The sequence below is a fragment of the Protomyctophum bolini genome (assembly GCF_963924005.1).
Source record: "Protomyctophum bolini genome assembly, chromosome: 7".
Lineage (NCBI taxonomy): Eukaryota > Metazoa > Chordata > Actinopteri > Myctophiformes > Myctophidae > Protomyctophum > Protomyctophum bolini.
The window spans coordinates 27,950,084-27,964,964 of record NC_137868.1 but is presented as its reverse complement, the minus strand read 5'-3'; the positions used below and the strand labels follow the sequence as shown (position 1 = coordinate 27,964,964).

Below are 14,881 nucleotides of genomic sequence, written 5' to 3'. Positions count from 1 at the left end.
GCTTTTGGTATTATCCTTTTAGCATCATTATACCATTGTACCGCTGTATTTGCAAACTGTTATTAAAGTATTCAATCAATGTTTTATGACATCCTCTGTCTCTAATAAACTGCATACAGTATACAAACATCTCTTCAGTTATATAATTATTTTGTATTTATATTATATTGTATTAATATTTTATAAGACATTAAGAGCAGACGAAACCTCACCGGATTCTGCATTCATAACCACATGACCCTGGCATCACTATTTTGGGCATATCTTTTAAATGTGTTTTTTTGTTGTTTTTTTTGTAAACAAAGCATCACATCACAGCACATGAGCTTGTATTTTGGCACAATATATAATATCAACTAAACGATGCACTCCACAACACTGATTACAATTATTATTTCTTTCAAATAGTAATATTGTGTTTCTGTGCATATGACAATAAAAATACCAGTCCATCTATTCTATTTGTGGACTGTGGAGGTATGTACAGTAAACACTAAACAGCAATAATAAAGCTAACAGAATGATAGATATACAAATACAGTATATTGTTTCATAACCTTTGAGCGAAAATACTCAGTTATTCAGTTCTTCCCAATGTTGTGGGAGGCGCCCCTTCGCCTCCTCTCCCTCCTCCTCTTCTCCTGCTCTTGGGGAATTCGCACATATAGAACATGTTTATGTCACAGTCGATGTGACCCCAGGTGCCTGTGCTGTGCAGCTCCACACAGCTAGAGTTGACTATAGGACCCAGACCGGGGTTCAGCTCCTCCCCTTGACTCCAAGCTGCAAACTCCCGCAGAGGGGTGGAGTCTGTATATACATGGTCCTTTGTTCCATCCTGAGTAGAAATGGTACAGTGACAAAGAGAGAGAGATAGTAGAAAGGAAATAATGAGAAAATATCTTAAATCATAAAAACGGGTTCTTATAGAAAAGCTGTGAACGCAACCAATTAACATACCTTACTTATAGTTCAGTCAGATAACTCACGAATAGATTTAACCAATATTTATTATAGAATCATAATTAATAAACAAGTGTGCATATAATATATTATCTTGGCATTCGGCTCTGCTGCAGTTTTCTACCTGCTCGGCACAATTAAACGTCATCATTAAACATAAAGTTTATGTTATGTGCATGGGCATATGCATATGCATAATTATGCATATCATGCATAATATGCAACTTGGACTTGATAGCACCTGCTTGCACATGACCTGCAGCTGGACTTACTGTGTCCTTGGTCTGAGCCTGCAACCCGATAAAAACTCTTGTCAGTCCAGCATTATTGACATAGTCTGCTATGAGGTGGTTGGTGTGTCTGGTCTTGGGCATGGCCAGGTTGCCTCCTCTTAGCTTACAGTTTACCAGAGCTTCTCTGAACCGCCTGGACTCCTTCACCAACAGATAGTAAGTGTCCTCTGTCTCCCTCAGCCCTAGGATCACTGGCAAGGACAAATGGGAGACTTGAAATGTATTACAAAGGGAGGATGTTTATTTGTTTTAAATGATCAAAACCTAAACATAATGAATGTGCCATAAATAGACATGTATAATGCCTCTGTCTCCTGAGGTCACCAGATTCAGTTAATCATTTGTCTCCCCAGTGTATAATCACTGTACCTTTCAGGACTTACCATCCTTTACAAAGTTGACAGCATTCCTAAGCTTCCCTACGTTGATGTCCAACTGTCCAATCACCTTCCTGTATCTGCCACAGTCACACGTCGTGCCTGATTGATCAAAAGATTCGTACTTCAAGTATGGCATTCTGTAGGACCATATTCTAGTACTGTACATGTTAGTCACATGCCCGATGTCACTCCTGGAAATTATTCACTTAAGTTGTAATATACAGTTACATATACTGCTGAACTGTAATCATAAACTAATCCTGATCAGCTATGGTTTAAAACTGACTATTAACGTACGTATGTTTAGCACATGAAAATAATAATAGTAATAATAATAATAAACAAATCATTAAACCTTTAAACATGTAGGCCTACTGTTTAGATTGTCTCCTGCAAAGACAGTGTGAACGTGATGTTTTGTAGGAAATATTTGGGGCTTTAATTTTAGGGAACAGGATAACTAATAGTCATATAAATTAAAGATTGATGCACAGCAAATAATCCTAACTGCTAATTCAACTGAGTGTATAAGAATGGACTCATACAGTAAAGCTGCATTAAAGTGTAGCTACATAGTGCCACATTAAAGCAATATTCTTTTAATGAATACAATGTTAATTATTTTGTCCAATCTGAATACAATAGGCCTATGACTTATGAGGTGGCTGTATTTTGTCTCCCTGCTCTTCTATAGAGACATTTAGATTGTGTCAATGGAAGAGTTACATAGTGCAGCTTTAAATTAACACTGTATTGGGGAACTGTGTGCTTGATTGATTGATTGATTGATTGATTGGAGTATACAACAGTTTGCAGAATTACAGTACATTTCAAGCACAACTCAATACAAACTAGAAAAAGTGCCCTTCTGGGCACAGGTCTCCACCAGGAGGATAGTGTGTGTGCAAAATGTTTAGGAGTAATGTAATAGTTTTTGTTTGTTTTTTGCAAAAAAAATCTTCATTTTGTTCGGGAAATGCAGAGCCAGATCACTCATAGCATCTCTGAGGATAGAATTCTGGATGAGCAGGACAATTGCAGCATTTTGTATGAAATGGGCCACTCCTGAAAACTTTGGAAGGCAATCTTAGCCAATTGGTGTAGAAATCTGTGCGACTAATATGTGTTTTGCAGAAGTCGGCCTCATGATAGCGCTATAACGGCAGATGTGGAGGGATGCAGGGAAAATGTTTTTTCCATGGCCTCTAGGGAGTGCGCATACCTTGTACACAGATCGATGCAGTTATATGTAAAAACAGGAATTGCCCTGTTATAGCGCCACCGTGAGGCTGATTTGGGGAAAAGATTGTGGCATGTCATCCTTGGCCTAGTGGAAATGTGCGTTTATAATTTCACGGAAATTGCACACTGTGATTTGTGGCATTTTGTTCGAAACGGACCAATCATATGAGCTTTGAAAGCCAATCTTAGCCAATCAGGATGGAAGATGGAAAATGGTGCAGATCCATGTTGATCACATGACTATGGAGATAGTGTATACCGAATTGTGTGATGTAAAATGTAAAATCTACATAAATGTGTTTGGCCAAAATCGGCCTCATGGTGGCGCTATAACAGGCCATTGTGGAATATTTGGGGCAGAGGTTCGGTCGATGGCATCCAGGGAGTGTGTGTGCACAGTTTGGCATGGATCGGGCCAACGGTGGTGGAGATTAGCTGGTAACGGACGGACGGAAGGACGGACACACGCACACACACCCGGACAGAGTGCAAAACATACTCTCTCTCCCCATGCCTTCGGCCTGGTGGAGACAAAAACTGTTACACCATAAAGCATTACACTTGTTTACAATAGGGCCCACTATTTTCAATTCATCATAACATTTAGAGACGTACAACTGTACAGTAGGTGAACCAGGTCAACATCTCACCTGGTTTCCCTTTTAACCCAGTGGATCCACCCAAACCTGTGTCACCTTTGTCACCTAGAGAGGAATAGAATCACATATTGCATGACAATGTAAACATGCACATAATGCATGCAAGAAAATGAAAATGTACTCAATTATATTAGAAATTTGGGCAAATAGTTTGGATAGCTTGTATAGTTTGAAAGGAGCCATATAATTACAAGTTATTGTTATTATTATTAGAAATGACCCCAACTCTTGTTGAGACATGAATGCTTCGTTCTTAGATGAGAATTTACAAGCCTTTACCACTAGATAGCACCACTACACTGTACCTCAATCAGCTCCAAGCACAAATTAGATTTACACTGGAACAGTAAAAGCTGATTTCAACCCAATGTGAACTAGATCTAATCTGATTTATTGAACCTCAATACATACCTCAATAGAGACAGATCTTGGTTAGCAAGTCAGATGTTTTCTATAAAGGGAGTCTAGATTTACTAGACAATAGGGAAATATCCATGTCTCATGTAACGTGTCCGCACTTGAACCTGGCCGATAATCTTAACCCCCCCCCCCAACTGTCAGTTGGAAATTTAGGGGAAGTGGGCTACAATACAAACATTGCCCTGTGTTGTTTTTGTTTGACAGAGAGTAAAAAGGGCAGATATTGTACCGCATAAACTGGGTGATTCGTACACTTGAATATTGTATATCATACCCCAACATATTTGTGGGGTATGATATACGTGTGTGTGTGTGTGTGTGTGTGTGTGTGTGTGTGTGTGTGTGTGTGTGTGTGTGTGTGTGTGTGTGTGTGTGTGTGTGTGTGTGTGTGTGTGTGTGTGTGTGTGTGTGTGTGTGTGTGTGTGTGTGTGCGCGCGCGCATGTGTGTTACAGGGAATGTGAAAAGACACACAACCTTAACATTCCCTATACCCCACTTGGGAATTTTAACATTTCCTAGGGAATGTTAATATTGCCTACCCCGCCAGGAAATGTGGATAAAAAAGCAAAGAATCACAATGACACCCACCAGAGTGCTAGATTGTATAGACCGGGTAGCACTTGTTTTGTTTCACTCTCAATTGAATAAAGAATGGTTTTACATGGATAACTCTTTACATCACATGAGGCCTTGAGGCACGTGGTGCACGAGGTGCGACCTACTGTATAGGCGAGCCAAGGCCTGTGCTGAGCAGCTGACGGCTGCACGCATTGACGAGCACTTTCACAGTTAGCAAGTCGTGGTGGACAGGTTATATTATCCAGAGGTTAAAAAGGAAGCAGTAGAAGAGGGTGGCAAAAAGTGACCACTTCATTATCCCCAAATTCAAAAATTGCCTATCTACAAGACAATGCATCACAATGTGAGCTTGTAGATCTGCAATGTTTTGCAATTTTTGAAAGATGTAATGACATGCATGCCCAGAACAGGAAGGCAAGGTTTTACATAATTAATGAACATAGGAAATATGAATAAGATACCTGAATTTTGAGGTTAAATGCAAAGCTAGCGGGTGGGAATTGCTATCCTTTGGAAGTTGGAGGTTCTTGGAACCCTAAATCACCTCGCATAACAATCCACTCATCAGAATTGTTTCATGTTTAAACTTCAGAGGGTATAGCAGTGTTGTACCCCCTGCTGTGGGGACATTTTGTTTTGTTAAAGCGGTTCAGATTTGATCCATTAATCACTGCTGCTTGTAGAGTGGCATTTGAGTTAAATCTAATGCCATCATCATTATGACTAAGTTGTAGGGAAATTGGGGTGCAGTAAAAATTCAAGTCAGTTTGGTTAAATACAGAACCGCTTGTGTTTTGGATGGAGTATAAGGTGTTGGGGCTTCAAAAAGGTGAACAGCCACAGGGTCTATGGTTGGATAAATTGTGCCTGCCAAGGAGGCAAATAGAAGGCAATGTTGATGGAAATAATTATTCTCTGCCAGGGAATGATTTTTTTCCCCCCCTGCACTGTTCTCTTTGTTGCACCTACAATTTGCGTTTCACAGGTAGTATTTCTATTGTCACTCTTACCTAACCGGTTAATTACACAATGTTTTAGCAGTTTTCATGACAGATAAAATCATCCTGTACAAGAACCGTTTCAGCATATATTCAGGTGATGACACTTATGGTATAAGAAATTCCCTTCATTCCGGTTGACCACTGCAGAATAAGCAATGTCACAGACATTTAAAAAAATTAAATCACCTGATCAGACAGAGAGCGGGAGAGTGAGTTGTACAATACATTTGAGCTTTTCCAGAGGTTCAAAAGATTATCCATGCATCTTTGTGATACCTTTGTCTCCCAAAGGCCCAGTCTTCCCTATATGGCCCACCTGTCCTTTGAGACCAGACTCTCCTGCCATTCCTGAGAGGAAATGAGGAGGGAGAAGGAAAGAGGAGTGAACAGTCAGACAACAGAATGGTTGCGTACAGTATGTTTTAATACAATCAACACAAACCGGAGAAGCAAATATAGAATTAATATACAGTACTGTAGGTCAATAATATTGATAGATTTCTTGTGGTCTTTTTGTGCTCATTTTGTCTCCCTAAATCCATGTCTTATCTAATCTTATGAATTAGAAAATTCTTAAACGCTTTTACAGAGCATTTTTATAATCATTTATTTGTTTATTTGTCAAACTATTTTCCACTTTCTTATTTATAACATCATCAGTGAAATTTCATGACTTGTTCCTAAATTATTTTGGGACATTTCTCCTCAGCCCTGCGGTTGTTTTACAACCTTCTCTGAACAGTAATTTGTGCTTTGGATGACTCTACTATTGTTCATTTTAATACATGGGGTGGGGGATTTGTTTTGGGCAACAAAGATGACTGCATAGAGACAGAAGTTGGTATTGCAAGATGGTATTCATAGAATTCATCAGGTAATTTGAATACAAAACAGGTATATAAATGACTCAGTTTGATTAGGCAGTAGCCCAATCCATAGCAGTTTATAGGCCTATTTGAACTACATTATTTATACAAAATAAAAAAGGGGGGAAAATACTTTCTTGAGATACGGTAGTCCAATACACAAATATCAGTGCAAATGGATTGGCTTTGCTACTGCACAATGGTTATTGTTTGTGAATGTTAAAATACATTATTGTTTTAAACTGATTTGAGTCTAGCCAAAAATAGTCCCTGGAAGAAATATATATTAACAAAATAAAATTCAAATATCACTTATTAACCGAACAATTGTGTTTACTTTTTATTTTTGCCAACACTGTCTTATTTATTCGGGTAACATAAGTATGGAGAACATGTAAACAATACAGCAACAAATGAAAATTCAGCAATTAACAGTTAACTTGAGGAATGACATAACCTGAGACATTTAGAGGTACAGTGGTACACAATAACATCCTCAGTCTGTGTTAATGTATCTGTTTGTAATTCAGTGTGAGTAATTCAGAGTGTACATGCAACCAAATTAAATGAACATTGGGGAGGATTTTCCTGTGTAGTGTAGTACCAGACTACCAGTGTTATTCTTTAAATTTGCTACAGTACAGCACACTATTTTGCTCATGTTCTGACTTGACTCAACTGTCAATTCTCCACCTTGCCCTGGCTATACCACTCGGACAATTCACATTACTCACTCGCTGTACAAAGAGAGCGCTGTCATGGTTCTCTATTTGTGTTTAGGCCTACTGTTGTTCTACTTCTATACTGAATCAGATTCATCCACGTGTATGTCTGCAGGTACAACTGTCATATGTTTGCAGACGTGACAACAACTTATTCTTCATTATGAGTTTTACATTTCTATTTTAATTTCTTTGGTTGTGATATTGTGCAAACATCACAAGCCAAATTCCTAATAAATGAGCAGTGAGCACTTACTCAATATATTATTTCTTAGTGTGTGAAAGTAGGAGGGTTAAGAATATGAAAGAGAAACTTTATGGGAAAATGTCTGTGAGGGCAGAGGCTTCCTGCCAGGACCAGAATGAGTCTTTCCTCAGGAAATAATTCAGCTGCAAATGGATGGAGTTTGAAATAATAAGTGACGGCCTTCAGAGCGATTACACGCGCGCGCGTGTGTGTGTGTGTGTGTGTGTGTGTGTGTGTGTGTGTGTGTGTGTGTGTAATCGCTCACACGCGCACACACACACACACACGCGCATATATATACACACACACACACACACACACACACACACACACACACACACACACACACACACACACACACACACACACACACACACACACACACACACACACACATTTCCCTTACAGCATGCATTTGCACAGGTGCAGACACACAAGGTGCCTACACAAGCAAGAATTCATAAACATCAAGTTGTCTCACTGCAATTTCCCATTTCCCTCTTATTTCTCACCCGCTTTCTAATTTCTCTCTCACACAATTTTGTAAGTGGTTTCTTTCTGAGGTATGTTTGTTTTGTGTGAGGTCTTCTATGTTTGATTTCAGTATCACTGTGTAATTTTCCACTTGAATGCCTGAGATACTCCAAGACTTTGACAAACAACTGATGTCTGATACAGGCCTGTAATAATGTTATTTCTGCCTTGTTTTTCTTCATGAAGGAATTGCCAGTACGTTTTGCATCAGTTTATTGATTATATTGACATCCGGTACGGTGGGAATAGATGTTCCAAGAGGGGGTTTGATTTTGGAACATATGAACAAAAGCAACTCACCTCACTCACAGAACAAATATCATTTACAGACTACAGTCTCTCACAAGATGGATGCAATTTTCCACTGTGTATGATACAGTAGGTGCCAGTTTAACTGTCGATCTAAACTCCCAGATAACAATCCCTGCCATCAATATGGTGTGCTCTTTATAATGACCAACCCTCTAACTGTAACGTCTACTGCAGCTGCTAGGGTAAAGGCATAATTCAACATTCGACTATTCCAATCAGGGAGTCCTGAGAGCCATTTCTTGGGTTTCCTCTTTTTGAATTTGAATACAGTGAGAGTGACTCTGTACTTATTTTCAGTCTGTACTTATTATACAACCTTCGAAATCCAGCAATAAAATTGCAAAGCAGTCTGGAAATGCTAACCACACTGATTGTGCAGTGGCAATTTGCTTTGACATTTATTACTTTAATGACCGATACAGTATGTGTTATCAAACACAACAGAGACGATTATGAAAGAAAGTGTTGGGGATGTAGTTGTGGTTGATTAAGTAAGAGATAATGAACAGTGAGGCAGTTAGTCTCTATTGAGAAATAAACACAGACAGAAGTTTAGCTGTAAAATTACATCATGTGTTTGTATATACGGCAAAAAAGGCAAAGTGCCATGGATTGATATGATACAGGTGCTCAGTCTATGTCCATGGCAACGGTCTGTTCTTCATAGCTGTGGTCTGCTATCGAGAAATAACAGACCACTGAATGCTATGATTTACCAATCAGAATTGCACATTCAAACAAGACGTGTAATAACATACAATAACAAAGGTCCTCATCCAGATTCGGTTTCGCAATATGGCACACAGTATTCAGTGGTCTATACAATATACACTCTGGTCTGTTATACTAGCACTTACCGCTCACTAGGTGAACTGATTACAACATTGAGAGGCAGGAAAAAAAAGCTCCACGCCTTTAAGAGCGTTTTCGAGCATAGTAAATTACACGAATATACAAATTTAGGACAATTGCTTGTTTGCCCCGGGAAGTTGGAGTGAGAAGCTATTTTAGATGCCCAAATGGATCCCTGAAAGCATCATTAACAGTCAAGTATGCCTTTTTTAAACATTGCTAAAGTAAACGACCGTTGGGACGTTTCCTGTAAAGGAGACTAAATTAAGACGGGGAACACATGTGTCATCCTACAGAGCTGCTGACATAATAGAGTGCGAACACATCATAGGAGCTTGTGTTCATTCCTACAGTAAACGTACACACAGCAAACCATAATGATTGGGTTTGCCATACTGTTGAAAAGTTGCCCCCGAGTTGAAAAGTTGAAAATGCAGAAGCCAAGGTTTATTTTATTTTTCTTCCTTTTTTTCCACTTTTCCTTCTTTCTGGAAAAAGACTCAAACTATCCTGATGTTTGTTTTTTCCGCACTCTGATGAGAGAAGTGTGCTTGTACAATGGGGAATTGTGTGCGTGCGTGCGTGCGTGCGTGCGTGCGTGCGTGCGTGCGTGCGTGTGTGTGTGCATCTGCGTGTGTGTGTGTGTGTGTGTGTGTGTGTGCGCATACACATGCTTGCCTTGCGTGTGCATATGTGTGCGGGCTATATGTGTAAGTTCATGTTCGAGTGCATTTTGTATAGGCTATACAGTACATGCATGCCTGTGAGTATACAATAAAATCAGGTCTATTTGGTTCCATTTGTTCACTCTCACCATGAACACGTAGGATTTTACAGTGTATATGTGCAAATAATTTCCATCAATTTATTTCAGAAAAAAAGCCTAGTATTTTTGGATGGATATGAAATCTACAATTTGCCAGTTTTAACTGCCACAGCTAAAGAAGATAATAAGTGATGGATTTATGAGCAATATAATGCTCTTTATAGTGAAATAGGCCTACGTTTTAAATAAGTGTACTTGGTGAATGGACAAGAAGGATAGTCTAATTGTGTGTGCTGTGCAATTCTGCACTGGTAGAATACAGTATATTTTCTTGTTATCATGTCCATTGAAATTATACAGATTTTAGCATGTTATTGAAATAAGTCATTCAAATTTAATAATGTGTGCTTTATTGGGGTAACACACTGCAATTTCAAATGGCATTGGCATTAGCATTGCAAATGTCCAAAATACTATTCTACAGTAGCATGTAGTCAACTGACTTTTAAGATGTGTATGATATGGGTGACAAGATCAGATTTGAACTGTCAGGGAGTGGAGCATGAATGTGGATATGAACAGTGCCAAGTTAGTTTGTGGTAAAGAGCAAGAACTGTCTGTCTCTCAGTGTCAGATAACCCAGAAAAACAGAATGTCAAGAAGGGTCTGGAAATGATTTTGAATGAATTTAAGATGAATTTGGTTCCACCGTGGCCAATCCATGCAAGATCTCCTTGCATATTTTTATAACCAGCCAACTTCCTCTTTTTCTCCCAACAGACGGTATCACTGTTTTTGATTCTTTCTTTTTGTAACAAACGATGCGTTGAATACATAAGTAAACACTTAATCCACTTAGATGGATGGAATGATGGATGAAGGGATGGATTAATGATACCTGGAGGTCCTGGAGGGCCTGTCTTCCCCAGTTTGCCCAGCTCTCCCACCTCACCAACCTCACCTTGGTCTCCTGAAAGAAAACACTTTATGAGTATAGGGCTGGGCAATAAAGCATTATTATGTCTTGAAACTAGAATCGTCTGGGACTATATTATATTTATATTGTAATATTGTACTATAGTCAGTGCATAATAAGTGTTGTCTTTCACCGTTTTTTTATTTTATTATTATTTTTTGCCTTTGACAGGAGACAGTAGACAGGAAAGGGGGAGAGAGATGGGACACACAGCAAAGTTTGCCGGGATCGGGACTCGAACCCGCGACACGCTGTATAAGCGGTCCTGTGCCTGGACCACTGAGCCACGGCCCAGGCCATCTTTCACTGGTTTAATCACTTAAGCCTTATTTTATACTTTCAAATGAAAAAGAAAAATTATTATATTAATACAATATGATTTTAGCATGGACACGCACACACATCTTGCACACACACACACACACACACACACACACACACACACACACACACACACACACACACAGTCCATGTAAGCTGGAGGGTCAGACCTGCTATGACTGTGTGTATATTTGGACAGCTGCTAGTGAACCCAACTGATTATTTATACAAGACTCATCCCAGGCACTGTAGACCATGGCTCCAGTGTGTGTGTGTGTGTGTGTGTGTGTGTGTGTGTGTGTGTGTGTGTGTGTGTGTGTGTGTGTGTGTGCGCGCGCGCGCGCGCGCATGAGCGTATGTGTATGCGAGTAAATTATTATGATAGGATATACTGTAGGTAATTATATAGGATTATTCATAATTCATAATAGTGAAATAGTCATGGAATAGTCCCTGTATGGACCCATGAGGATCTAACTGCGTCCATTCTTGAGTTAAATAAACACAGACGACTTTACTGCAGCCTTTGTGTTTCTGTAAGAGTTTACTGGCGGTAAGGTCAAATGGGCGTCACACCACGATTCAGCAGAAATGAATAAAAAGAGGATTGTCGGGTGGACGACCAAAAAGTATACAACCAAACCCTATGACAGTTAGTTCACAACCGTTCTGGATCAGGGCCCACTTGAAAGCTTTTAACATTTACACGGCCCATGCACCCTTTCTGACCTGCACTTAACAATTAATAGGGATTTACATTATTTACAGTTGAAGACTTGAGGAAGTTATTTGAGAGAAAGTTATTTTCACGATTGTTAACACACAAAAATCTATTTGCACAACCTTCACTTCATGTACCTAATCGCTCGACACAATTTGCACTTCTTCACACTCCCACACACCACCCACATTATTCCGTTCTATACCTTCCCTGAATGCGATTGAAGAGTTCTTTTCAGCTTGGAGGTGGAAGGTATATGAACGGAACCCACAGAGCCGGGTCACTCTGCTCCAGGCCAAGGAGGAGGCTTGTTAAGGGAGGCCGGTCAGGGCTTTATGCGCCACTCAAGGCGTTTCATCCAACGCTGCTTGGACTTTGATAACATTGCCTTGATGTGGATGAGGCCCTCTGGCCAGACAGGCCAGTTTACAGTAATGTCAATTATAATAAATACAACTTTGTTTGTGCCGTTTTATGTTTGACTATGGAAAAGTAGGCCTACACTAAGTCATTTTTTAAAAGTCATTTTCATTCATGTGTGCATTTCTATGATTGTGTTTTCAATTTTGCACTTCATTGTGCTGTAAATGCTTGTCCTGTGCAGCAAATGCTGAATTGTGTGTACTCTATATGAATGGTATGTGTAGCGGACCCAGCTGGCCATGAAAGGTTGAAGACTGAACTGATGATTTTGAAGTTTATTTATTAAATCAACATAGAACTGTACAAGAAACAGGCATAAAATGTATCATAAATCAGACAATAATCAATAGAAAACATATCAAATATCTTAATCAGCAACAAACATTCCCATAAACCATAATTACATAACCAATAAAATCCATATAGTCCATAGCTTAAAACTACCGTATCAAAATGCAACATGAAAATAAACCTCAGACAAAACAAAACCAACACAAAATTTGACACTCAGACCAAATATAACTATCAAGTCACCTTGTCCCCTTTCCAGCTGGGTGCTAAAGTGGCATGTGCTTCACTGCTTGGCATCTATTAGTTCCAATAAAGTTGGCCATTCGTCTCTCCGTTCCTTAGGCTTTTTCCTCTTCCTTAAGCCCTTTCCATCCGGTGATGGTCCATGGTCCACAAACCATATGTTCTGTTACTCTGCTGCCATAGTGTCCCTTCCTCAAGCTGAGGCAGCATTTATACCCAGCACCACAGCTGAGCCTAATTCCCCATCACCAGATTCTCTGCAGCTGGCCCAATCATGACAAGATAGAGCTCCATGTTTTTGCATATATGACACCACCAAGAAAAGCACCTTCACATTAGAAGTCTCGACTGCGGGTCCGTTACAGTATGTGTGTGTGTGTGTGTCATTTGAAAATATGTGTGTACCTAATGAAAACACGTCAGGATTTAGCATTTTGTGTGAGGTTTCATTATGTGATACCGATAATGTTTTGATTTTGTGCAACAGAGACATGTTGCTGTAAGTGAACTTTGTTAATGTTATATTTAAGTGTCATCATCAATCAGTCGTTTCTAGATCTTTCAGTACAATTACATCTATCTAAGTGCACCAAGTCTTTGTGTACGTACGTACGTACGTACGTACGTACGTGTGTACGTCTGTAATCCAACTAACTAAAAAACCGTTCTCCCCACCGACTTGCTCTGCAGCCATGCACCGGTCTAGTTATGAATAAAATCACATATCTTTCCTCTGACCACCTGGGCTGTGGCTCACAGGTAGAGAATCGCTTCAATATGATTCACTGCACCATGATTCAACACTATATTCATTACAATGTACCAGTGATGACAGCATGATTTACTCTCACACGCACGCACGCACACACACATTAAAACCTGCAAGGGAGCTGACAGTATATTGTTGGCCACTGAGTCTGTGGTTCAGTGCCTTGCTCAAGAGCACTTCAGCGGTATTAGGGGTGGGGTAAGTGCTAGTCTTTCACTTCCCCACCCTGATTTTTCCTACCCTCGAACAGGGAAGATTTCGCTCTTCTAATCCTTATGCCACCGCTGCTCCAAATTCACAGCACCACAACACATCACTGTTCTGTTCAACTTACCAAAGAGCACAACGCAACACAACACATCACTGTTCTGTTCAACTTACCAAAGAGCACAACGCAACACAACACATCACTGTTCTGTTCAACTTACCAAAGAGCACAACACAACACAACACATCACTGTTCTGTTCAACTTACCAAAGAGCACAACACAACACAACACAACACAACACAACACAACACAATGAAACACAACCAAACTTCCATCATTTTAGAATGGACATAACTTGATACGGTGAAATCCCAATAAACTCCTTATTTCCTTTTGGGGGACAACACACTTTAAAATCTTTACAAGAGACCTGGAGCCAATTTGGATACACTACTCCAAAATTCCTGCATGTTTATTTACACTCTCAGAGTTAAATTAACACTTGTGGTTTGTACCGTGTAGAACTGTAGATAAAGGGCAAATGTTAAACTCTGGCCAAACTTTTGAGGCCGTTCTTTTTCGACCAGTGTGAACGAAACTACAAGCTGTATCAACAAATGGAAGTTAACTGTACAGTTTATTAGGTCTGTCTGTTGTCTCCACATGGTTATTGCTGTCTGAATCAGTGGGGAGGCTGTTACGGAACAAGCTACTGGATGTCATAAAACAGAAAACATACTGACAAAGGCATTCCCTCCAAAAGACTACCGGGCAGCAAACTGTTAGCCAATAAATTACAGGACATTACATGCATGGTGATGCCTATTTCATTCTGTCATGCACTATGGGTGTTTTCTTCCAGTCATACATTTAAAGACATTGCACTTTCCACTGAACATTCTTTCATGAAAATATTTTACATGCATACATAATACCTCTCTCTCTCTCTCTCTCTCTCTCTCTCTCTCTCTCTCTATATATATATATATATATATATATATCTCACGCACGCACGGCACGCACACACACTGTACACAGAGTCTCACCTTTAGATCCAGGTAGTATGGTATTAGTACAGACTTCTGGTGATG

At 39.7% G+C, this 14,881-nt stretch overlaps 1 protein-coding gene across 1 annotated transcript in view; it reads right to left on the bottom strand.

The window, feature by feature from the left end:
- Positions 1-577: 577 nt before the first annotated feature.
- LOC308318645 (collectin-10-like) overlaps positions 578-14,881 on the bottom strand; it is a gene marked incomplete at both ends in the record, with an annotated part of 14,585 nt that continues 281 nt past the window's right edge. Inside the window, 7 exons of the mRNA XM_080768270.1 lie at positions 578-838; positions 1,236-1,447; positions 1,640-1,735; positions 3,529-3,582; positions 5,815-5,886; positions 10,736-10,807; positions 14,837-14,881. The exon at positions 14,837-14,881 is cut by the window's right edge and continues 21 nt beyond it. Coding sequence (XP_080624396.1) covers positions 578-838; positions 1,236-1,447; positions 1,640-1,735; positions 3,529-3,582; positions 5,815-5,886; positions 10,736-10,807; positions 14,837-14,881 — 812 coding nt within the window. The remainder of the gene's footprint in view (positions 839-1,235; positions 1,448-1,639; positions 1,736-3,528; positions 3,583-5,814; positions 5,887-10,735; positions 10,808-14,836) is intronic.